Source organism: Amphiprion ocellaris, chromosome 2 (assembly GCF_022539595.1).
Source record: "Amphiprion ocellaris isolate individual 3 ecotype Okinawa chromosome 2, ASM2253959v1, whole genome shotgun sequence".
NCBI lineage: Eukaryota > Metazoa > Chordata > Actinopteri > Pomacentridae > Amphiprion > Amphiprion ocellaris.
The window spans coordinates 36524450-36548625 of record NC_072767.1 but is presented as its reverse complement, the minus strand read 5'-3'; the positions used below and the strand labels follow the sequence as shown (position 1 = coordinate 36548625).

At 40.9% G+C, this 24176-nt stretch overlaps 1 protein-coding gene across 3 annotated transcripts; it reads left to right on the top strand.

Annotated features, from left to right (window-relative positions):
- The first annotated feature begins 801 nt into the window (after positions 1 to 801).
- Positions 802 to 23637, top strand: oma1 (OMA1 zinc metallopeptidase). 3 transcript variants are annotated; one of them, XM_035955519.2, is made up of 11 exons: positions 802 to 1534; positions 3716 to 3944; positions 4138 to 4311; positions 4414 to 4521; positions 7358 to 7486; positions 7620 to 7694; positions 8531 to 8680; positions 10888 to 11131; positions 12108 to 12186; positions 14190 to 14361; positions 15869 to 23637. In XM_035955519.2, the coding sequence occupies exons 1-10, from the start codon at positions 1176 to 1178 to the stop codon at positions 14278 to 14280; spliced, it is 1638 nt and encodes a 545-aa protein (XP_035811412.1). In that variant the 5' UTR covers positions 802 to 1175; the 3' UTR covers positions 14281 to 14361; positions 15869 to 23637. The 3 variants fall into 3 exon arrangements, with proteins under 3 accessions (XP_035811412.1, XP_035811411.1, XP_035811413.1); XM_035955518.2 differs by lacking the exon at positions 15869 to 23637 and adding an exon at positions 14814 to 15396; XM_035955520.2 differs by lacking the exons at positions 14190 to 14361; positions 15869 to 23637 and having other exon boundaries at positions 803 to 1534; positions 12108 to 12361.
- Positions 23638 to 24176: the final 539 nt, after the last annotated feature.

Genomic DNA, 24176 nt, shown 5'->3' with positions numbered 1-24176 from the left:
TGTGTATTAGGAATTGAAAAATCCAGAGGCAGAATTTCTGAAACTGCTGTTTTACGGTATTTCCCTGTTTTCTAAAAATTACAGATAATATCTAGTAAAAACACAGTAAAAAATAATTTGCACGTTGACTGTAAGAACAAAAACAAGCCAAAACTACCAATAATGTCCACATGAAAAATCTATATTCTCTTGAAAATTATTTTTTTGTTTTACAACTTTTTACTATTATGGACTGAAAAATGGTGAATAATTTTTAAATGGTTATTTTACAGATATTAGAGATAATATTTAGCAAAATCGTAGGGAAAAGGAATTGATTTACATGTTGATTTTAAAAAAGAAAAAACAGGCCAGAACTGCAGATGATGTCCACATAAAAAAAAAAAAAAAAAAAAAAATCTTATTTTATAAATATTAGTTTTTTGTTTATGTTTTTTACATCAACGAATTAATATTTGTTAAAGTGCTCTTTTTTTATATGGGCATTATTAGCAGTTTTGTCCTGTTTTTCTCCTTTTTTATTTTTTTTACAGTCAGCATGTAAATTAATATCTTTACATTCTTCCTGCAAGAACCAGCCACCATTTCATTACGGATTTTGCAACTTTACATTGTGGGAATACTGGGTCATATACCTGAAACTTAGGCAGGGAAACTGGTTTTCTTTTTCGTGGAAAAAAAAATGCTAGTTTCCGTAACGGTTTATACTTTCTTCCTTATTTTTTGGCTGTATGCAACTTTTACTTCCAGCGGGACGCTAGCTGTGTCCGGAACGTTCGTTACAGAGGTGTTTCAAGGGGGAATCATTTGAGACGCAGGAGCGTCATACACTTTTTCCCCAAACAGCCGAAGTTTCATGTGACATTTCTCGTTGCAGGAGTATAACGTGTTTCAATTTAGCGTTTAGCGGTTTTATCAAACTATCCTTCGAACATCTGGGTTTACCGCCGCCGGACTGTGGTTGCCATGTTACTGCTAAGCTAACATTAGCAGTGACATTGACAGCTGAGAACAGGTCGAAATGATCTTTGGAACTAGTTAAGAAGTGTTGTCGTGGTCCTCTGACGGTCATTTCTTGTTTGAAATGGACATTTCCAGCCTTTTTAGGTAACAAGCAGCTGTGCTGACTTGTGTGTTGTCAGTCTGGAGGAGCAGTTGGTTTATCTGACAGAACCATGGCTTTACTTTGTGGCACACTTTTATTAAGGAGCAGCCGATTCTGTGCTGTTTCCACACATTTCACAAGGAACTTCCGGGTCTGCAAACCGGCTGGCTGTCCAGTGAAGAAGACATGCTCTGTGTCCTCTACAATAACGGACTGTGTCCACATGAGAGCCACCAGAAGTGGAGCACCTGTCTCATTCTGCAGATTCCAGATTTGTCTTAAAAGCAGTTCCCCTCTGTCCAGTGGTTCTGTCCTGACTCAGTGTGGACACCAGATACATACCTCAGCCCCCCTGAGGGCCCTGCCTGCTCCCCTCATATGGATGGTCGTCAAACCTCTGCAGAAGCTTCTGGCTATAATACTGGGCAGGTAGGAGACAGTGTTACAGAATTACATTGTTACAGAATTAAGCGGTTAGCTAGGTGTGCTGCAACAGGCAATTCACAATCAATCAGACTATTTATGTAGCACTTTTCATACAAATAAAATCTAACACAAAGTGTGCATAGAAGGAATACAAATGCGATAAAACAATGCACACAATACCCTCCGCCACACCCCAAACCTACCCCTAATATCATGTTATAAAGTCTGTTTAAATCAGTTGTATTTATATAGCACCAATTCACAACATATGCCATCTCATAGCACTTCTCGTAATAAGGTGAAGACTTTACGGATTTTAAAACAGAGAACCCAACAATCCAAAGTTATCTTTAGATTCCCTATGAGCTAGCATTCGACAGTGGTGGGAAAGAACCAAAAAACAAACAAAAAACCCTTCTCAGACTAAAAAAGAAATTATGTCTTTTTTCACACATTATTTTGTTTACACTTACTTTTACACTGTGCTTCTTATACTTACAGCATTTTGATTTAGAATTTCTGAGATTTAGATTTGTATATTTATTCTTTTACTGTCTGTTGTTGTTGCTGAGTACTGCAACTCTATACACCATGTCAAATTCCTTGTGTGTGCAAACTCACTTGGCATTAAAGGCTTTTCTGATGTGGATTCTGAAAGATAAATGAAAGACTGAAAAGGATCGAGGAACTGCGGAAAGGTTATTCTAAATAACACATGCTATGAGAAAACAGCAGATGAAATGTAATCAAATTTTGCTAAATAAATTTTAAAAATAGTAAAATAAAATATATATTTTTAAACAGTATTGGTATATAGATAAAGAACAAAATACAAGTCAAAATTCATAAAAACAGAATAAGAAAATAATTTTAAAATTAAGTAGTAGACAATAGAATAAATACACTTAAATATGTAAAAAAAGTAAGTACAGAAATCAATAAATAAATTTGTTCTAGAAAAAGTAGTTAAAAAACATGAAATCAATTAGTTGTCATCCATTAAATTTATCTGCAACCATTTTGATAATTGGTTTTCATTATTTTCTAAGAAAAAAACACCTTAAATGCAGATATTTTCTCCTTTCTTTCTTCCTCATGGCAGTTATCTGATTATCTTTGGGTTGTGAACAAAACAAGACATCATCTTGGGCTTTGGGACACTCTAATCAACATTTTTCACCATTCTCTGACATTTTATAGACCAAACAATTACTTAATTAACAAAGAAAATTGACATTGAAAATAATCCCCAGTTGCAGTCCCTTTACAGTATCGATAAATCAAAACTCACACTAGAACTGCTTTGAAACCAATTAGTGACATGTTCAGTTCATAAATGTAAAAAATAACTACATAATACAATAGAAAAGCAGGCAAATTCAAGATAACTTATTATAACTTTATAATATATAATGCAGTTTAGACATTTGTATGTTTTATCGCAGTGTTATTCAATTGTGCTTATTCATTAAGCCTTAATGAATAATTAAATATAAACACAGTCCTAATTGTTTTATCAACAACTGTGTTATTCCTGTCATTAAATTAAGAACACATAAATTGCTTTTGAAATTATTGCCATGTTTTTTGTTTTAATAAACCGGTTTTAATTAACTGGTACAAGTTAATGACTGAGTTTGTGTGACTATGATACTATGATTTGGCAAACATAATGCACGCTGGCAGTCAAGCTTCATTAATTAATTTGGTTTTATTCTGGATGTGAAGACGGAGTTTAGAAACATTTCCAGCCCTCCTCACAGAAGTGACACACAGAGTTGTTTTTTGTAGCCACAAAACTTTTGGCCCAGTTGTGTAATTTAATATTTGAGTATGCCCTTTGCGCTCACACACAGAATTACTTGAGCATTTTGTGCATAGTACATTGTTGTGAGCATGTTTTTTGCATGTTTCTTTCTTGGCCAGGCCTCTTTGAAAAAGAAATGATTGATCTTAGTCTGCATTCCTGCAATTCTAACTGTAACTTTTGCTGAGGCTTCTGCTTGCTTTTTCTCCTAAATTCCAAACGTGCAAATGTGCCCAACATGAAAGGAGCTTCAGATGATTCTTTCCCTTTCAGTGTTCAGCACAGTAGGGCTGTATGTGATGTTAGATTTACTGCTGGAGGTTGTGTGAGCTACATGAGAAGACTCAGTGAACCTTGCGGCCTCGCTCTGTGTACAGGAGTTTAAGGAAGTGGTGGGTGGCTCTACCAGACAACCGCCGGGAGCTCATGCGCGAATGGGCCTGGCAGCGCCGCTGGCATCTGACAGCGGGGGCAGGCGTTGCTATGGTGATTGTAGCCCTCCTGCTCCTGACCCACCTGGATGAGTCTCCAGTGACAGGACGGACCCGCCTGCTGGTGTTCAGCCGAGAGAACTACATGGAGCTGGCAGCACTGACTTCAGAGGCGGTGAGACAAGAAAGGGGTGGTGAAGATGATTACTAAAAGGAGATTATAAATATCATTTGATAAAACAAGATTCATTGATTCAGCTGAGAAAACAGTGATGACAAGTTAGATGACAAGTTAGGGAGAAAATATAGTCCAATGAAAGGCAAATTAAATTCCTCCTTAAATAATTGTAATCGTCTTTGTGTTTCAGTACATGGAGGAGTTTGCAGAGCTGCTGGTTCCAGTCACTGACCCCCGTCACCAGGTGGTGGAGCGGGTGGTGCAGCACCTGGCACAGAGGAACAAGGACATCCCTGAAGTGTCTGAAGTCAGCTGGAGTGTCCATGTGGTGCAAAGTCCCAACGTCAACGCCTTTGTCCTACCAGTGAGCAAAAGAAAGATGAAAAGAAATGAGAAAGTTCATTGTCAACTTTTTACACATCTGTAACGACACGTGGCTCACATATGCGTTATGTTTTGCTTGTAGAACGGGAAAGTGTTCATGTTTACGGGGATGCTGGAAGCTATAGCAGATGTTCATCAGCTCTCTGTTGTCCTGGGACATGAGATGGCCCATGCTGTACTTGGACACTCTGTAAGTACATAACCTTCTACAGACTGTGCTTACTATTGATATTATTTTTGTGGAGTGTGATCAATAAGTTCTTAGACTTCCTTTAAAAAGTGTGCAAAAATGTATCTAATTTTGAATTAGCTGCCATTACTGTCAAAGTAGTCTCCTTGTGCAGTGATGCAGCACTTGTAATGCTTCCTTGTAGTCCCATTGTGTAGACATGTCAAGACCATTTGACCATGAATCTCTTAAGCTGTGTCAAAACAGCAACACTTCAACTTGAATTTCATTCTGGGGATGAGGAAGAAGTAGCTGGGTGTCAAATTTAGCAAGTAGGATGAATGTGGAGTAATGATATGATTGGGTTGTTGTGGCAGACCTCACACTGGGGTCCCCTTATAACATCACACCACAGACCAGCGCATTTGTGACAAATCTTCTCCCTCAGACACATCTTGATGTTACAGTAGAACTTTACCTTGTCAGTCTGATCCTAGGAGGGCTAATTCTTGGTGCACAACCACATGAATATCAGGGCTCCAGAGTAACTTTTTCACTGGTAGCACTGGCGCAACCAACTTTCTCATTTGACCGCACCTTCCACCTTGTCACATTCAAAACACATCACTTGCTGATCATCTGCTTATTGACAGACACCACATTTACAGAATTCCCCTAAACACCCCACATTGCAGGCTGTGGTAGCTGCTGCTAGGTGGCTGCAGTATGCTCAGACAGGTGTGTGACCAAAAATGACCTTGAAAAGAGTAAACTGGGGCGTTCTAATATCACATTTGTCCCAGATGAAACTTAGTGATATTTTTCTTTTCTGAGCGGAATAAACAACGCATGTAGGTGTGCTCTGCATTTCATGAGAAGACTGCATTTTAAAGCGTAAATACCACAGTTGATATTGTTCATGTAATGGTGCGAACCTGAAATCATTACTGTGATTAATGTTCATTTCGCGTCCCTTCTTTTGCATTAGACATAGTGAGTTAAATACCTTTTTTTCCTTCACCAGTTAAGTATCTTCCTGCTTCCACCTGCCGTCTGATCATTAGGTGTGTCAAACCTCTCTTTCTCCGCCTCCTCTTCCCTCATTTTCTTTTAAAAAAATCAGCTACAGATTACTTTGTCTTTTTAACACACATCAACTAAACAGCTTGTTTTACGCACCAGACAGGGACAGACCGACGGAGACACTGAAGTTCTAAAAGTAATACAGCCACACAAATACAGCTTAGTTATCATTATTCACTGGCACGACCAGTTGAAATTCCAGCTTGCACGCTCTCAAAAAATAGGTTGTATATGTGATCATTTTAGTTGCAGTCTGGAGCCCTGAATATTGAAGAAACAATGAGCATACTCCTAATGCACTCTTGACCTGATGTGCCCTTTTCAGTTTCTGAAAACTGCCATTTCTTCTCTTAGTGGTAGTCGAAGACCCACCTGATGTCACCAGTGATCAACCTTAATGTAAAAGTCAGCTTATTTTGGTTGCTGACTGACACAGAATGTGATGTTTGCTCTTTGCTCTGGTTTAAGCTCAATGGAAAAATTGCAAATGCACACCTACCGGTGGATACAAAAACACAACGTTCCACATGTTGCACGCCCTGCACTGCACCTCAAATAGTCCCAGAACTTTTTGATCACCCCTTGTACTGCTGATTCTATCACTTAACTTGCCATGTTTTTGGCTGTAATAACTGTTTCCTTTCATGAGTTTTCATGAAAGGAAATTCATGGCCTTGTTACATACTGATAATATACTTGTTGAATTTCGTGACTACTGCATCAATGTACAGTAACAACTGGTCTTCATTGCTAGTGCAGCTGTAGATCAGGGAAAGTTATACCGGCAGCCATTATTTCCAGAAGAAAATCTGAGTTTGTGCAATAATTTGTGCAAATTGTTCCAACAGTTCAAATGACACACAAACACTGTGTGTAACAGTGAAAAATAAATGTGAATTTTGTTTAATTTCTGAGACTAGAGTGCTGCAGTGTACATAGATCTGTGCAGTATGCTGACATTTGAGAGGCTTAGCAGAGTCGCAGACCTTGGAGTGCATGAGGATGAGTTGTTGAAAGCACGTTAGGTGCAAATAATGTTGAGGAACAAATTTTAGTTATTTACAAGCCTTTGGCACATAGTGTAGAGGCTACAGCTGGAAGTGTTCCAGGTCTCTTCTTCTCAGGGTTGTAAAATATGTATGTGGACCTGCTATAGGTGTGTTATATACTGCATTATACACTGAGATCTCCCAACTATTCACCATCATCACTCCCACTCTGCCTCTGAAGTATATTATTGGATGAAGTGGCATTGGTTGCAGTGTTGTTGCATCAGCCGTTGATAAAAGACTCACTGACAATCACCTCACTAATCCTGTCTCCGCTGTGATGACCAAAGTCCTGTCGACCTCAGGCACTGCCATGCTTTATTAATTCTCCACAGATGGCTGTTTTCTGCAGCTATAAAAGCCCATTCTTCTTGTTCTAAAAAAGTGTCTAATGAAGTTATGGGTATTTCAAGACTTTAAACGTCCTCGGAGGAAATGCTTGAAGGAGATTTTAATTAGATGAAGGGAATGAGCATCGATGGGCTTGTTATTACCCAGTAGGTGTGCTCTATTGGATTGGCTGTTAAAACCTCTAAATCTGTTACAGCGTAAACGTTCCACTAAAATAGATGGGAACAATCAATATGTTCCAGCTGCCTCTTCACCTCCCCAAAACTTTTTACCTCCATTTTTCTCTCTATGTCCCATCCTCTTCGCTTTTGTACCTCAATCCATGACTTTCTTCTCTGTCACCTACTCCTCATCCCAAATTCCACCCCCCGCAGGCAGAACAGGCCAGTCTGTCTCATGTCGTGGACCTCCTGTCTCTTATTCTGCTGACAGCCATCTGGGCCGTGTGTCCTCGAGACAGTGTGGCACTGCTGGGACAGTGGGTACAGGGCAAGCTTACAGAGGTGAGACATTACTATTCATCCATTGAAAATATGCCTCAAGAAAACGTCAACTTCATGTAAGAAAAGTGTGCAACAGTCCCGGAGTTTTTACACACCTACACATTAATCATCTCTGACTCTGTGTTTCTCTCAGCTGATGTTCCAGCGTCCCTACAGTCGGAGACTTGAGGCTGAGGCAGATGAGGTTGGATTGCAGCTGGCTGCTAAGGTATCACAAGCACTGATTTGTCATTACCTAAAGGGGCTGAACTGATTTTACACGTAAAGTTCAGTTTACTCATCAAGAGGAGTCTGTGAAAACATCCTTGTTTTCGAGATGCTTTCAAAACAACTGTGTTTCAGGCAGTTTTTTTGGCCGATTCTCTGTGTTATTTTTGTTGTTGTTTTCAGTGTGGTGTGCCCCATTTTCGGTTTATTTTTGACCTCTTTTCAGTGTTTTTGGTCTATTGAAATATATCATTGGGGTTATTTCAGCATGGACTTCAAACATGAGAATTGTAAAAAAAAAAAAAAAAAAAAAAAAAACGAACTGGACATATTTGAAATGTGAGTATGTGCACATTTGAAATAAGTTAAGATTAAAGGAAAGAGCCTGACTGAGAGACGGGACAAATAGCCAGTGTTACCCATTTTCTTTGTCTCTTGTGATTGTCAATCTGGCCTTTAGTTGGCTGTGGACAGAGCCACTGTTGCTAGGCATCAATGGCAATGTAGAAAGTCACATGATTTTGTCACACTGATAACAACTATATAGACATGTGCAGAAGTAGTTCTTAACAAATAAAGACCTTTTTGCTCTTTCTGGAGTCATGAGTATTTTAGCATCACAAAATGACACTGTACTGCAGCGATTTCTCTCAAAACTTCTATTTTGTCTGCATTGCACTAGGGGGCACTGTTGTCAAACTAAACTCAGGCGACTAGTCACTAAGGATTTTCATGTGGGCACAAGACAGAGGGATGCCACATTGTGTGTGTGTGTGTGTGTGTGTGTGTGTGATTGTTCTTGATTACGTGACATGCATGTGATTGTGTCCTCTCCAGGCGTGTGCAGATGTGCGAGCAGGCCCTGTATTCTGGCAACAAATGGAAATCAGAGACCAGCTGACAGGAGAGCCCACTTTCCCCGAGTGGCTGTCCACACATCCGTCGCACAGGAACAGATTCACTCAGCTGGACCGTCTCATGCCACAGGTACAGACACACACAGCAATCATTCCCTAGATTGATTCCTCCCTTTTCATGTAAGTAAACACAGTCATTACTGATGTGTTTGTCTCAAATAAAAGATTGAAGTGAAAAAGAGCTTTGAGGCCTGCGTGAGGAGACAGAACTACACCTGTCTGTTGTTTAGGAGAAACATTGTAGCTTTAGGAGCTGTTGGAAGGAGTTTTAATGGAGCTAATGAAGCATCTAGAGAGATGTATATCGACCCGCAGACATGGAGAGGAGGGTAAAGAGGAAGAAAGAGATTGGGGGGAGAGGAAAAGACTCCGGATTTTAAGGAAGACGGGAAAAACATTTTGCTGCGCCAGGGCCTGAATGCCTGCTTAACTAAATGCCTTGTAGAATTTTAGTTGAGGACCTGAAAGAAAACAGTCCCAGGGGCTCCCACACTGGGCTGGCACTGTGGCGAGACAATCAATGGTTTCTTAAGCCTAGAAGGAAATCAACAAGCAGTGAGGAAAGAAACTTCTATGGAAAGTGTCAGCATCCACAATGGCTACAACATGCGTGTGTGCTTGTGTCTGTGGCAGAGAGAGAGATTAACATTATAGACCGGTCAGCCAGTGGCTACTGACAAATGAAGTGAAGGACATTGATCATCTTGTTACAATGTGATGTCCAATGGCCTCCCCCAGCCTGCCTCACTGCAAACACTACTCAGGAATAACTAAAGGAATACGATAAACAGCCCAAGAAGTTAACCCAAGATCCAAGCTCCCCATATCCCGATCTAATTGAGCACTTGCAAGAGAACAAGCCTGATCTTTGGAGGGCTTACCCCGTAACCCACAGGACTCAAAGGATCGACTGCCAACATCCCAGTCCCAGACACCACAGGACACCTCCAGATGTCATGTGTCACGCCCTGACAGACCCAAGCTGTTTTGGCAGCACAAGGGGGACCCACACAGTATTAGGCAGGTGGTTTTAATGTTTTGGCAGAAAGGCGTGTTAAACAGCACTGAATTTAACCTTGAGTGTCAGTTGGACTGTTGGTACACTGTCAGATGCTCCAAGCACAAAAGACGAACAGATGGGTAAACCACTAATTGTCCATCAGGTGCCTGTGTCGTGGAGTATGCGCATGTACTATGTATGTGCTCGTGCATCACATCAGATCCCTGTGTGGTAGATTGACCTCTAGCAGCAGTCGTCGTCGAGGCCAGACTGTAGCCACAGGCAGTGAAGTGATGAAGACTGTTATTTTGGGATTAATTGGCCTGTATTGCGCTTGTGTGCTGAGAAAACTCTCTGGTCTCTGGTATGTCTGATATCCTCCTCGCCCCAAACTGTTCGATCCACCACAGCAGCACAGACGAGCCAGTTAACAGCTGAGCTCAGTCGGGTGAAAGTGTTGCATAATGTGATGTTTTTAACCTTGCAGGGGTGACAGCCTCAAGCTACTTAACCTGACTCTTCTGGGGGCACTCAACCTCCACTAGTGTGCTCATCATCCTTAAGCAAGGCGCATTAAGTCCACTAGTAGCGTGAGAGGGAGAGCCTGTTGAGTGGGAAGCCAAGAGCATGTTTGTGCTCAGTCTTGTAGGTGATTTTAAGTGAGAGATTAATGGGTTGGGATGTGTTTGTGTGGGTGTGGGTGTGGGTGTATGAGACAGGCACAGAAAATGTATTTAACTGCATGGATGTGATTGTGGTTAGTTTCCACCAGCTCTGTTCACACAATCAATAGAGTAGTTGCATCTTGGAATGTTTTTTTAGCCAAGCTAGCAGCATGACTATCGTATTAATGTTGTTGTTGGTTGATTGGTTCACCAACTTGCTCTAAGCAGACATATTTTAGAAACTCAGGAGAAGATTGAGATGAGCACTCCTAATGCTGAGCAATAAACCAAACTCACAACCCTGCATAGCTAGTTAGGTCACACGGCAGGTAGCATGTGCAGGCTTGTTAAGCAAAGCAAATTAAATGACATATTAGAGTGTGTGTTTATTTACAGCAGCATCTTGTAGTTAGAAATGCTTCATCATTAGTGGTTAAATCTGCAGTAGCTGTTGAGATCGCTAGCTTTAGTGTGGCGGGGGGTAAGTGATTGACTGAAACTGTAAAAATATGTCAATAGTTGTGCTGGACTTCTCCAGCCTTGAGTGTTAAAGAATTTCTTTAAAGTTACTGCAGTGATATATGTAACGTATGTGTGTTTATGTCCTTCTAGGCTCTGGAGTTGAGGGAAAGTTGCGTTTGTCCAGCTCTACCTGCTTCTGACCCTCGTGTTGTCTTCTCCAAGAGCGTCCGTGTGTTGTTGGAAAATGCTAAGCACCAGGCTGGAAGAGGGCCAGAAAGGGCACGTAAGCCCCAACTGCCCCACGGGCCCACATCACTCCCCGCGGGACTACCTGCAGCATTGCTTGCCCAAAGTGTACCTCCTCCTTCCCCAAATGTGGACCAGTCAAGCAAAGGTGTGATTCCAGCTGTAGCAGCCCCCGTCCCTGATACTGCAGCAGACGAAGAATCCTAGCATGTATTGCAAAGCACCAGCTGACAGGGGTGTCAAATCTGTACAAACTTCCTTCAACCAGTCTGATTAATTTCACTGGAGTAGTTGGTGCGGCTAAAAGTTTTTTTTTTTAAATAAGTTTCTCTCCTGTTCAATTTCAGAGCCTCTGGGAGCTCCAGTAGTGAAGGGGTTAAGTTCCCACCCACCATCAATGCTGAGGCTCCTATTGGTTGGTTAGGATGCCTTCAGAATTTAGGGTGGAGCTGGGGGTGACTGAAAAGAAGTGACTGGGATCAGTATAAGTAAGACAAAATGGGTTAATAAGTCAGCAAAAACATGTAGAGAATGTTAACCATGCCTGGTGACTACAAAGATGCCATTTTAATTAGATAACCTTGAATGGAAATTACTGAATTAATTAGTAAAGCTTCCATACATTGCAAAATTAATATGTGCATTATTCATTGACACATGGCAAGATGAGAGTAAGCACTTATGTGTGCATGTTGAAGGCTGTGTCCATGGCAGGCAGAGGACATCTACATTCTCATTATGACTACTGCATTCTCATGCCACACACACAGCACTTTATGCATTTTCTAGCCTGAGGGACTTAATGGTGTAAATTTATGCTGGGTTGTTTGCAGGCTTTAAAACACAGCCCTCTGCACAGGAATGCCAATATCAAGCGTCAAGCTCAGAGAAATCTTTCATGGGATTTTGTAAAATCTTATTTTACAAGGGAAGTTGACTGAGAAAACATTCGTATTTACAGCAAAAGCTCAATGAAAAGGAGAGGGCAGTTATGGTTCATATCTTGATAATCTTTTATGCGTGTGCTGAAGTAAAATAGTACACTTGCTTACACTGTGAAATGAAATGCTACTACTGTGTTTTAATTTGTCATAAATTTATCTTATTTTTGCCATGCTTTTTAGATGTTGAGTGTGTCGACAGACAAAACAACAGCCAAGAGTCTTACACCTGCTGTGGAAGCTTTGCTATACTGCCAACAGGGTAGGTCTATATTAGAGTCTGTGTCTATATTAGAATAAGTGGTCCGTGATTGGTTTTCTGCAAAACAGGACAATAAAAAGCCAGGGGAATATTGTTTTTTGCATATCAATAACTCAGCAGAAACGTGCTCGATTTTCAAGCAGCAAGCGAAAAAATAAAACCTTTTGAGGGATAATTTGTTGTTTCGTTTTTTTTCTATTGCAATATCTATAAATTGAATGGATAGATCAAAGGTGCATATTTATAAACAACAGGAATTAGGACTATGGCAACACTGTGTAATATGTACTCTGTGTGAAATTATCAGCCTGTGTGACATTGCATAAGAACATCAAAACCCTCTTATCGTCACACAAACCAATTAGACAGTGGGGGAGAGAGGAGTTTCTTTTGAAGTGTTTGTGTGTGCATTTGTGTATGTGTGGTACGCTAACGCTAAAAGCAGTGTACTTATTGATGCCAGGCTGCTGGGGAATGTCTTTGCCGGTGTCTCTCAGCCGATCAGTAAGATGTAAAGTTGGGAAATCACGGACAATGTTACACCAAGCCAGTCGTAATCAAATGAAAGCTACTGGAATTCCCATTAGTCAGCCTCACTGCAGCTCTTTGTAATGTCTGCCAATTGTTACGAGTTCTAGCTTCTTGAATACAAGATCAATCTTGTGATATCTATGTGTATTAAACAGCTTTGGAGTATGAACCTTTTCACTATCTGCTGTTGAAGATGGGTGAAACAAAAGTGAGATGGCTTAAAATTTTCTCTTCCTGCCCGTTCTGAGGCCTCGATTATAAAACTCACCTAGAATCAAATTTAATCTTAAGTGTGACAAACAGAAAACCACATCTCACTTATGAATGAAGAAATGTGTGTGTGTTTGTTTGTGTTCGCATATCTTGACAACCGTACATTGTATTTACTTCAAACTTAGCTGGTGTATTGCTGGGCACCCAAACAAGTGCAGTGTCATGTTTGAAAAAGATGGGATGAATTATGGCTGTTTTTGTGGTGTTTTTGGATTCATCAGCATCATGGCACGCTGAGGGTGGAGCCACTGTTACTAGGCAACGTCATCAATGGGAAGTGTATGACTGTACAGATCAAAGGCAAAATTGTAGAATGAATGTCAGCAAACTTTGTGTGAATTCGAAGCATTCCCCTCTCTATTCAATGCCTTCCCACCACATGAACTAAATGTCAACATTCATCCGTGGCTTCACCCAGGATTCATTCTCTGGGCCACCACATCCCGCTGTTGAACAACAGTGAAAACCTTGTTATTGCCTGAAATCTCCTGCCAGGCATTTTCTAAAACCTGAAAATTTAACCCTGAAGAGGTGCAGACACTGGGTGAATGTAAACATAAGATTTAAACCACTACAACGGGCCCCGCACTCGTTTAAATTTATTTAAGACTAACAGATCGCAAGTGTCTAAATTGGAAGAAGCTCAGCATCTTTTATAAATCGAACCCAAGAACACCGTTGGGATGATTTTTAGAGTAGGTTCCGGTATAAATCTAAGAATATTTTTGCTAGACATGTCCTGAGCTGATCTAAGTTGATTAATAATATCTGCAGATGCCTGACAACATTTCCTAGGTAATACAAACTTCAGTTATCTGGAATACCTGTTTGTGCCAGCAAGTGGACTCTTTTACTTACTGCACTTCCACATTGACAGACAGAGAGCATTGTTGGAGTTTAGCAAGTAAAGGAGCACTGTGATAAATACTTCTGTGAGGCTTACTGACCTAAGGCCTACAAACAAGTGGTAAATTTAGCTGAGATAAACTAGATCCATGCTCCTACGTCACAGCAGAACATATGATGGTCATATTTGCTTCTCATCATATTTCAATGTGATGTAATCAAAAGATTGACTGTTGGTTTATGCCGTACCCAAACATTTTTTAAAAAATGCCTGTGATTGGCCCTGATCTAAAGATTTAGCTTGGGACATCCCTCATTTTTCTAAATCCGGCCCCTGGTCTTTGTCTTGCCAGTTTGTTTCTTCCAGAATTTTTGGATGCGCAGCTCCTGCTCATTGTAATGAAGACATCTCATTTCCTGGTCACACTGCTGCAAGTACACTGAAGAAGCTGGATGCAGCTTCCTCCCCACTCAGAGAGAAATTGGAACATGAGCAGGCAACAGATGACACACTCACACCCAGAGGTAATTGTAATGAGCGTGATACAATACACACACTGCGCTGAGTAATTGTAGCCTACTGCTGGAGTCTAAACAATGCTGCGACAGAGGGCTTAATCACGGAAAACAAAGAGACAGCAGTCAGATGGATTGAAAGGACAGAAATAGAAAACAGACAAAGTGGAACCATGGGGATTGAAAGGAGAAAAGAAAAGATTTTATTTCAAGCGTGTGAAAGGGAATCTTTTTTGGTGTGATTTACATTTAAATCAGATGTTTAATTTTTAAGACACTGTAGCGCAAATGCTGAATGAGATAGTCCTTTTCCATGTGGCTGCTCTGTGTTCACATACATCGCCCCAGGCAGATAAGATCTGTTCCACAAAGTGAGTTAAAAATCAAATGTCTACTTTATGTCTGTAAATTCACCTCAAGTCGCAGATTGTTTTGTGTTTGTATATTCTTCCGCCCACTAGAGACATCAGACGGCTTCTGAGACCTCCGACAAACTGCTCACAGGTATTTTGAGGCATTGACGAGCACAGAAGCACTGAGAAGTAGAAGAAGGAGCAGCAAAGGCAGCACACCCACACCAGAGAAAGCTGAATACCTGATAGAAGGCAAACTCAAGATGCTGTTTCCCCAACAAAAACACTCCCAGAGAGAGTCAGGGCAGTGAGAGAGCAGCCCAACACATCTGCTGTGTAGGTGTCTGAATGATGTCCCAGAATGCAGTCTGGCTACCCTCTGACCTCCCTGTGGAGTGTTGCTCGAAGTGGCTCATCCACAGTTCCATTTCATGGATCCGCCTCGACACACACACACATATGCAGCAGCTGGCTATGATGTGTAGAGGGAATATGGTGATGGAAATGTGTGTGTATGTGTGTGGTTGTGGTAAAAGTTGGCGTGTCCTTCCGCTATGCATTAATTATACATGTGGCATGTGGGTGTCTGATTGAAATGAATATTTTACTGCTTTTAATCACTGCCATTGCCAGAGTGATGGAGCATCTGGCTGTGTTACCTGGGTAATTAAAGATGCTGTCTCACACACGCACACATGCAAGTCTCAGAGGTTGTGTCTGCAGTATGAGACAGAAGTACTCCAGAGGCTTACTAATGAGTCAAAATTAGATTTGGAATGTTTTAAAGCAATGGAGCCCATGGAAAAGTACAGACTGCTCATTCTCTTTTGCTGTTGCATAACTTTGATTAGCAAAAAGGCTTTTCAAACGGGCCAGGAGACAATGAAACTTTAGGTCCTGTAGCACATGGAGAGTTGGGCAGAGAGTAGCCTCAGGAATGAGTTGCTACAGATGGGTGAGAAAGGAAAAACCAAACATAAAATGGCTTACTCGGGTGATGGGCCACCGTGTGCTGCCAGAATAATCTGTCATTGAATCTACAAGTCTGTGGAAGTCTAATGGAAGGCGGGAACACCATTCTCCCAAAAGATGTACCATAATTTGGTGTTTGTTTATGGTTGTGTAGAGTACTTTTTAATATGTTGATCTGAAATCTCCCATAGGTGTTCAACTGGATGAAGATCTCGTGATTGCAAAGGTTGAGTATATGATTTGCATCACCTTTCTGCTCATCAAATCATTGAGTGCCCTGATGCATAGCCATTCTGAAAGGTAACCATTCAGAACACCTTTATATAGATTTGCAGTGACCCTTTTCTCTAAGTCAACAAATTGACCTAAACCATTCTAGCAAAATGACCCCTACTTTAAAACAGAGGCGACGGATCACCTCACTCTAGGGGCCATGGTTTCAGTTTTTAGTTTCATTTGTCACCCTCACCCTTTCTCTATCTTAAAGCACGTGCTTTCTGTAGTCTGATGTCTGATGGTATGTTGTTAGTGTCTATAATCATGTGGAGCCCTGAGTCTTATCTAAAAATATAAACTATTAGTGTATATACAGCCGTAAATGTCGGCGATAGTTAATTAAGTGGTAAATTGTTTGCACTTATATAGCTCCTTTTCCAATGTCTGTGTAGATTCTCAAGTCATGGTAATCGTACAGTAGAAGGCAACTTGACTTCTTTTTTGGTTTTTACAGACATTTTAAACTTTCATCTGAAAAGCTTCCTTAGTTGAAACTGACGGGTGAGAAATCCCAGGTAATCATTCCAACCCCCAACTTGAACGGCACAGGGCTTGTGAAACTACCAAAGATTCAATTTGATTTGATTTGATTCGATTCAAATCAGTTCAATTCAATTTTACTTATGTAGCACAAATTCACAACATATATCATCTCACAGCACTTACCATACTAAGGAACAGACCTTACGAATTTTTAACAGAGAACAGAAAACCCAGCAATCAAAAGTTGCCTTTGCATTCCCTATGAGCAAGCAGTTAGCAAAAGTGGGAAGGAACCAAAAAAAGAAAGGGGGTGAAAAATACCTCAGACAGAACCAGGCTCAGGGAAGGCATCCATCTGCCTCAACCTGTTGGGGTGATGGGGGTAGGGGACAGCAGAATCTGTTCTGGACAACAGAGGACAGCCAGTTAATGTTAATGTAATGTAATGCAAGACTCTGCAGTCCACCTGCATCTAAAGGATAAGGGACACTTCTTTCAGGTCAGAAATGTCCACCTCCTGCGTAGGGAGGAGTTAAGGAAGTTTATCTATGTTAAACTGACACTGCCATCTCGAAACCATTAACACCTCGAGTCATCCCTCCCCAGGCAGTTTCACAACCATTCACAGTTTATGTCATGTAATAGTTGAGGTTGTGAATTGTGTCATTCAGGGGTGAGCACAAATACCTCCATGCCTTCCCATCACCTCTTGGATGAGAAGTGACATATCTTCAAGACTCCAAAAATATGTCCGGTTCTGCTGGAGCAGCCTTGAGCTTTAGCGGTTCTACAAAGCACTTTACAGTGTTTCTTATTCACCCTTATTCACACAAATACTGATACACCAATTGGTGGTGCAGCTGCAAACAAGGCACTGGCCTGCCATTGGAAGCAACTTGGTGTTCAGTGTCTTGCCCAAAGATGCTTTGACATGTGGAGGGGCTGAGGGTCAAACCACCAACCTTGTGATTTGTGGACAACTTGCTCTTCCAGCCGAACTCAAACGGCTCACAATTTCTTCATAGGAGTGTGTCTTTATAGCAAAATAGTGCTTTGTGCTGATGGTCCTGATGAGGTTCATCTATCACTGTTCTGGATGAAATTATTTCTGTGCTGACTGTAGGCAATTTTTGTATTCAAGTCCTCAGTTTTAAATTGTCACTTCTTGTGCCATTCGCCTCATTAAATATACTGGACACTAAAATTTTATTTTTTAGCAAATACAGCAAAACTGAGATGCTGAGAAAAGCTGGGGTTTGTCTTCTTGGACGCAGTCTAGTGTTATAGGTTGGTATCACAGAGCCTTTTTTCTTAGTTTGGTGCAGCTTTAATGTGCGCTAATGCGTTGGTCATGTACAGTACAGCTTTAGCCTGAGAAAGTCGTGCTTCACTCAGCAAAGCTTAACAATGTAATTGCAGGGAGTTCAGAAATGAACACAATCATGAATCAAAACGAGCGTCCACTTTCCAGTTATGAATTAATGAATCTGGATTTTTTTTAATGTGGTCTTTGGACCGTGGTGTTCCTGGGAAATGAGCCTATGTGTGAACAACGGTGAGGAACAGACATGAGGTCATCAAGGCTATCTGGCTATTCTCTTTCAGCACACAATACAGGTCCTCCTCTAATGGCTCCTCGTGTCCTGTCTGTCTGTCTTATCATCTTGATCTGTGCTCGAGTGTGTGTGTGTGTGTCTGTGTGTTCATGGTTGAACTGGTAGAGGTTTTTATAGTCTGGCTGCTCTGATGCTATTAGAGATTAGGATGTTAACACAGTCCCTCATCTGACTGCATCGATCCCAACCCTCGCAGTGGAATCACATTAATACTAACAACGTCAGGTACAAGCTTTGTAGCTCCCTTTACCCCTCTCTCTCTTTTTACATCTGCTTCTCTGTCAGTGTTGATTTAAATTTGAATAACCAGCTTTCTTGCCGATCTTTCAACAAGGAGACGGTGCAATTTAATGAAGGGAACGAGCGAAGGAAGATTGCAGAAGCAGAGGGGGACTAGAGGATGTGGAAATGAGATGAGATGAAATTGTTTAAATCAGTCTTCCTCAGCTACTTTGACACTAGTTGCTTTCAGTGTTGGAGTGCATACATCAAGTCACAACTCAGGGTAAGAAGTTGTTTCTGTGGGCTTTCAAGAAAAATGAACAGTGCAAGAGTATAGTTTAGTTATGACAAAGTAGGATCACAGATTGTTGATAAGAAAGAAGTTATTTAAAAACCGGCACAGAAAAATTAAATTCACCAATGTTGTAACTTCAGAATCCTACATTTTCCTCTCATTACCTACTGATGAGGACATGCTGTTTTGGGTTTAATTGGTTTAAAACCCTGTCAGAAGATTTTGGTGACCATCAACAGATAAGAAATGTTTGGTCCAGTGGTGAAAACAACACAAATGCCAGCACATTCCCTTTTTCATCTCTGCATCTGTCAGTGCAGCAGTGCATTATATTCTCCCTCTTGCCTCCTCTGTGATCCCTGTGAATCCATCAGAACAACACGGGAGAGTAGAATGCAGGCCAAAACACTGTCAGTCAATGTCAGCCAAATTCAACAAACTGTGACGGACCTGGTTGTGCATTTAGACCAAAAGTAAGGTACAACTGGCGAGCACAGCAGGTGTGTTTTGATGACTTCCACTTTGGAAGGACACATTCAGCACATAAGCTATTAACTTATTTCATTTATGTATACAGCACACCATTTCCTGGATGGTACAGTTGTTCTCTGTTTGTGGGCTGTGGAGTTTCTTGTCAGATTATTAGACTCAACAATATGATAAAAGTGTACTAGTTTACTCCCTTTGACTGATATATTTTTATGTTTGATGTCACTACATCATTAATACTGAATCATTTGTGTGATAGCATCATTTTACTGTTGTAGCTGCTGAAGGTGGAGCTAGTTTGAACTACTTTATACACAATTTTATAAAGAAGGAAATCAGAAAAATGTCAGAGAAAGTTTAGAAATAGAAACTATTATATCCCAAAGATTAATTTGTAAAGATGCCAGCAATGCTACAACCATTCACACTGTGAGGCTTAGGCTTCTAGGATGCAATCTACTTCACACTTGGCAGCTGTATTGCAAAGGCTCTGAGGAAGGGCAGTGTCAGGTTCTAGACTATTTGGGTGAGCGGTCTTCATATTTTGACTAAAAGATTGTTTCTGTTATGCATTCACAACAGCATTCTCTGCAGACATTTGGCTAATAAGTTTCTGTTTTGGTAAAACAAATTGTTCAAAGGTACAATTGTAGATTCTGGATACACTGTTGACACAGTATGAAGAATGAATGTCAGCAGCCATTTTGCTGCTCCATTACTTGCCACTGTGCATTTGAGGCACGAAATGTATGCATTATCATTTACATGCACTGAAGTAGGATATTTTGATGCTGGATTATGTGTTCTTTTTAGTTGCTTAGCATCTGCTGGCCCTCCTACCTCTGCAAACAGGAACCCTGTGGAGTCTCCTGAGCGTGCAAACGGGGACAGAAGGACTGCGTGGGTATCATCTGTGACGAGTGCTGCATTTGCGTTGGCGTGGCATTTTGCGGGTTTCGGCCGGTGAGCCAGATGGGGGGACCGGATGCCTGACCACCTAGGCCCGAGTGCTGGGGTTGAACTGGGTTAGGATGGCACTGCCTTTGTTCAAGAGGCACTGTTTCAAGGCCAATCAAATATTTGCTTGTTTAAATATGTTGCATTTTCCTCACCTTTGTAATGTCTGTGTGCCTCAGTTCTCTTCACCCTGGGAAACAGTACAGCAACCTCCAGTAACAATCACTGGAATGAAAACTGAAATTGTAAGTTTTGCCAAGGACATAGACTGTGCAGTTAGGCAGCTCTGCTATTTTTTAATTTGTATTTTTTTTGTGAATTTTCCAACTTTGTCACAGTGCTCGTCTTCTTGCAGGCGAATGTTCCACCACAAAAATTCCACCCGTCACTGTATTGAGGGAACACAAGCTGCATACTACAGCCACTGTGATTGGCTGGACAAAATACCCGCAGAATGATAATGAATGCAGCCAGACCATGTGCTCAAAGATCTAAACTAACAATTGGCTGCTACAGGATGACGGTAGACACTTTCTCTCTGACATCTGAACTTCACTATCTCTAGAGCTCCCAGTAGATATTTCATATCAGGACAAGAGGAAGGGAAGGGGAAGAGCATTTCATGGTGGTGAGCCCAAATTTCTCATATGCAAAATTAATATGCCATTTAGCTTAAAATTGCTTTTTTCACTTCTTCCATACCCTATTGAAATACCCTATTGGTCACTTAGAAAAGGCAACAGAATGGCCAGTGACATTAAGTTTGCGTACTGCAAAAAAATTGTACTTACCAGTATGGGATGCTCTTTCTCTTTCCTTCCTTTCGTCTTATTATGAAATGTCTACTGTCATCATGGTAGGAGTAGTAATGAAGCTCACAGAAAGAAAGCACACACCACCATGGTGTAACAGATATTAGTCCCACTTTTCAAGTCCATTCCGTAGAAGATAATGATCTTTCTGCAATAATTTGCGTGCAAAGGGACAAGCACTGCGATTAAAATGGAAAATCCCCCAAAAGAGCAAAACAAAACAAAACAAAAAACAAACTAAAAAAAGAAAATAGAAGAGCTGCCAAACTGCATGATCCACATCCTCTGCAAAATAGTTCAGTTTTAGTGTCAGTGTGGTAGGTTGCTGCCCGCACGTTGCTGCTGTTGTTTCACAATTGTGATGACAATGAGTCTATGTGTGCTGTCTGTGTGTCTCAGCTCTCTTCAGCCCAGGAAACAACACAGTAACCTCTAATACGCATCACCGGAATTAAAACTGAAACTTTGTTTTGCCAAGGAAGTACACTGTGCAGTTAGGCAGCTGTTCTACTTTTTGTTTGTTGTTGAGGATTTTTCACCACAAAAATTACACTTGTCACTAGTTTGAGGGAACACCACTGCAATGCATCACTTCACAGCATGTGAGGGTCAATTCATGCAGTGAATGATCGCTTTCATGAATTGTTTCTTTGCATCAATTTAATGCACTACTTCATTGCATAGTTTTACTGCATGATTTGACCGCCACACTTTACTACGTTGCTTTACTGCATGACGTCACTGCAGCATGTACTGCATCATTCACTACATCATTTCACTGCAATTTATCATTTCATCACTCTACCATTTTTAAACTGCTTGATTTCACTGTCACTCTTCACTACATTCCTTCACTGCATCACACTTCAACTACAATTGTGATCTCACACTCATGCAAGTTTCAAATTAGGTAAACTTGACATAGTCTAAAATCGTTTTTTGTTCAAACTTATGCTCATGTTTATGAAATTACTGCAGTCACCCATGTGAGTGTACCAACATGGAGATCTTGGTACATCCTGGTATGACTCAAACACCCTTCATCACTGCATGTTAATCTCACTGCAGTACTTCACTGTATCACTTCACTGCACAGTTTCGCTACATTGTTTCCCTGCATCACTCACTGCATCATTTTACTGCATCACTCTAATGCACGCACTTCACTGTGCTTTTCCCTGCATCACTTCACTGCAGCACTTCACCAAATTATTTTAATGGTTTACATCACTGCATCATTGCACTGCATCATTTTAGTGCTTTACTTCACAGAACCATTTCAATGCATCATTTTACCACTAGGATTCACTGCAGCATTTTACCGCTTTACTTCACTGCACCTCTTTAATACTTTACTTCACTGCATCATTTCACTGCATCACTGATGTGTTGCCTGACTGCATCATTTCACTGCATCATGCCTCTGGGTCATTCTGCTGCTTTACTTCACTGCATCACTTCACGGAACCATTTCAATGCATCATTTTACCACTATAATTCACTGCACCATTTTACTGCATCACTTCACTGCATCACTTTGATGTGTTGCCTTACTGCATAATTTTACTGCTTTACTTCACTGCATCATGCCACTGGGTCATTCTGCTGCTTTACTTCACTGCATCATTTTGCTGCTTTTACTACACTGCATCATGCCACTGGGTCATTCTGCTGCTCTACTTCACTTCATCATTTTACTGCTTTTACTACACTGCATCATGCCACTGGGTCATTCTGCTGCTTTACTTCACTGCATCATTTTACTGCTTTTACTACACTGCATCATGCCACTGGGTCATTCTGCTGCTTTACTTCACTGCATCATTTTACTGCTTTTACTACACTGCATCACTTCATTGCTTTACTTCACTGCATCACACCATCATGTTGTTCCACTGAATCACTTGATGACCTTTGCTGCATTCTCCAGGGAATGTGGTGATAGTTTTCTCACCCTCTGGTGTGAGTGTGTGTGTATGTGTGTGTTTTACCTTGTTAATATGTCTGTACTGTTTTTTATAGGCCAGAAGACATACCATGAGTGAAATAAGCAGTCAACACCATGGCAGACCATTTTTCCTTGGAACTGCAGCAACAATCTCAAAAACCCTCATTAAGCCAGCCAGGATTTCATAAAATGATTTATGGTTGATTTGGTTCCTTAAATTTGCTTAAATCATTATAAGCAGATTTAAACCTGTTTTCTTGTAGGAGGCTTTCTGTGTCATTGTTCTTCTTCAGAATTCCAGGTTGAGTTGTTGTCTGGCAAAATTTATCTAATTATACAACTGGCCATAGTGTAGTGCTTAGTACTTTCACAGTGTTTGAGCAGAATTACAAATGAGCTGGTGTGCTTGAGCTGCAGGGAGTAGGTGGGTGAATGGAGAGAGGCAGGAACTTCATACATCTGCACATTCTAGAGGAAGTCTTTAAACCATTTAAAGGCATTAAGGGAATATTTTCATGAAAATGGTAAAATATCATTTTAAATATGTAACTTCAACACCAAGCGATGAGTTTTTATGGGTTTAATCTTTACTGAAGACGGGGACTGTAAAGATAATGATCTGGATTTGCGCTAAAATGTAGCCAGGTCTTCCTTTGCTCATACTCTACCTGTTTATAAAGCACCATCCTGGCTTTTCCAGTTTAGAAACTATTTCAGTATCTATCTGGGCCTACAGTAATAATGCCTTAGAATTAATCATGCAATAGGAGTATCTTTTTTGAATGAATTTATTGTTCTATAGTTTTTAATTGTTTTATTTTTATAATGATTTGTAGCACTTTGGTCAACGTTTTGTATTGTTTTAAATAAAAATCAAAAGAAAAATGATTTGACCTCACTTGACAAAAGGCAGCGAAAACTTACCTCCGAAAAGGGGCGGAGTCTCGGCGGCCCAGCGGACGGTGTGACGTTTCAAGTTTTTGACACTTCCGGGTAGACCTCATTTTAGGAGCCAGGTGCTACTTCCATCTTTATACGCAGTCTATGGTCCGCGACAGGTGCACCAGAGAGGAGCGGAAATGTTAATTAAACAGGACGGAAAGCAAACGCAGTCTGGAGAATACACCTCGAGGAGTTCACGGCGCCTTTGTCGTTCCTCGAAGAGTAGAACAAAAGTTGTGAGTAGCTTGACGCACTCGATAATTTAGTAAATGGCTGATAATGCTTGTTAAAACGGCAGCTGTATTTACCTGCTTTAAACACAGAGAAGCAGCAGCTGATGTGGCCTTCATGACTTCACATTCGGCTTAAAGCAGAAACCACGATGGAAAATGCACAAACAAGCCACAGGTGAGATGCATGCTTTCATTTAAGTAACCGTGCTTCATTTTTACCAGAGGA

Coding starts and splice junctions, on each gene's coding strand:
- oma1 (XM_035955519.2), top strand. CDS start 1,176: ATGGCTTTACTTTGTGGCACACTTTTATTAAGGAGCAGCCGATTCTGT. Junction 4,522..7,357: donor ATGCTGTACTTGGACACTCT/GTAAGTACATAA, acceptor CACCCCCCGCAG/GCAGAACAGGCCAGTCTGTC. Junction 8,681..10,887: donor TGGACCGTCTCATGCCACAG/GTACAGACACAC, acceptor ATGTCCTTCTAG/GCTCTGGAGTTGAGGGAAAG.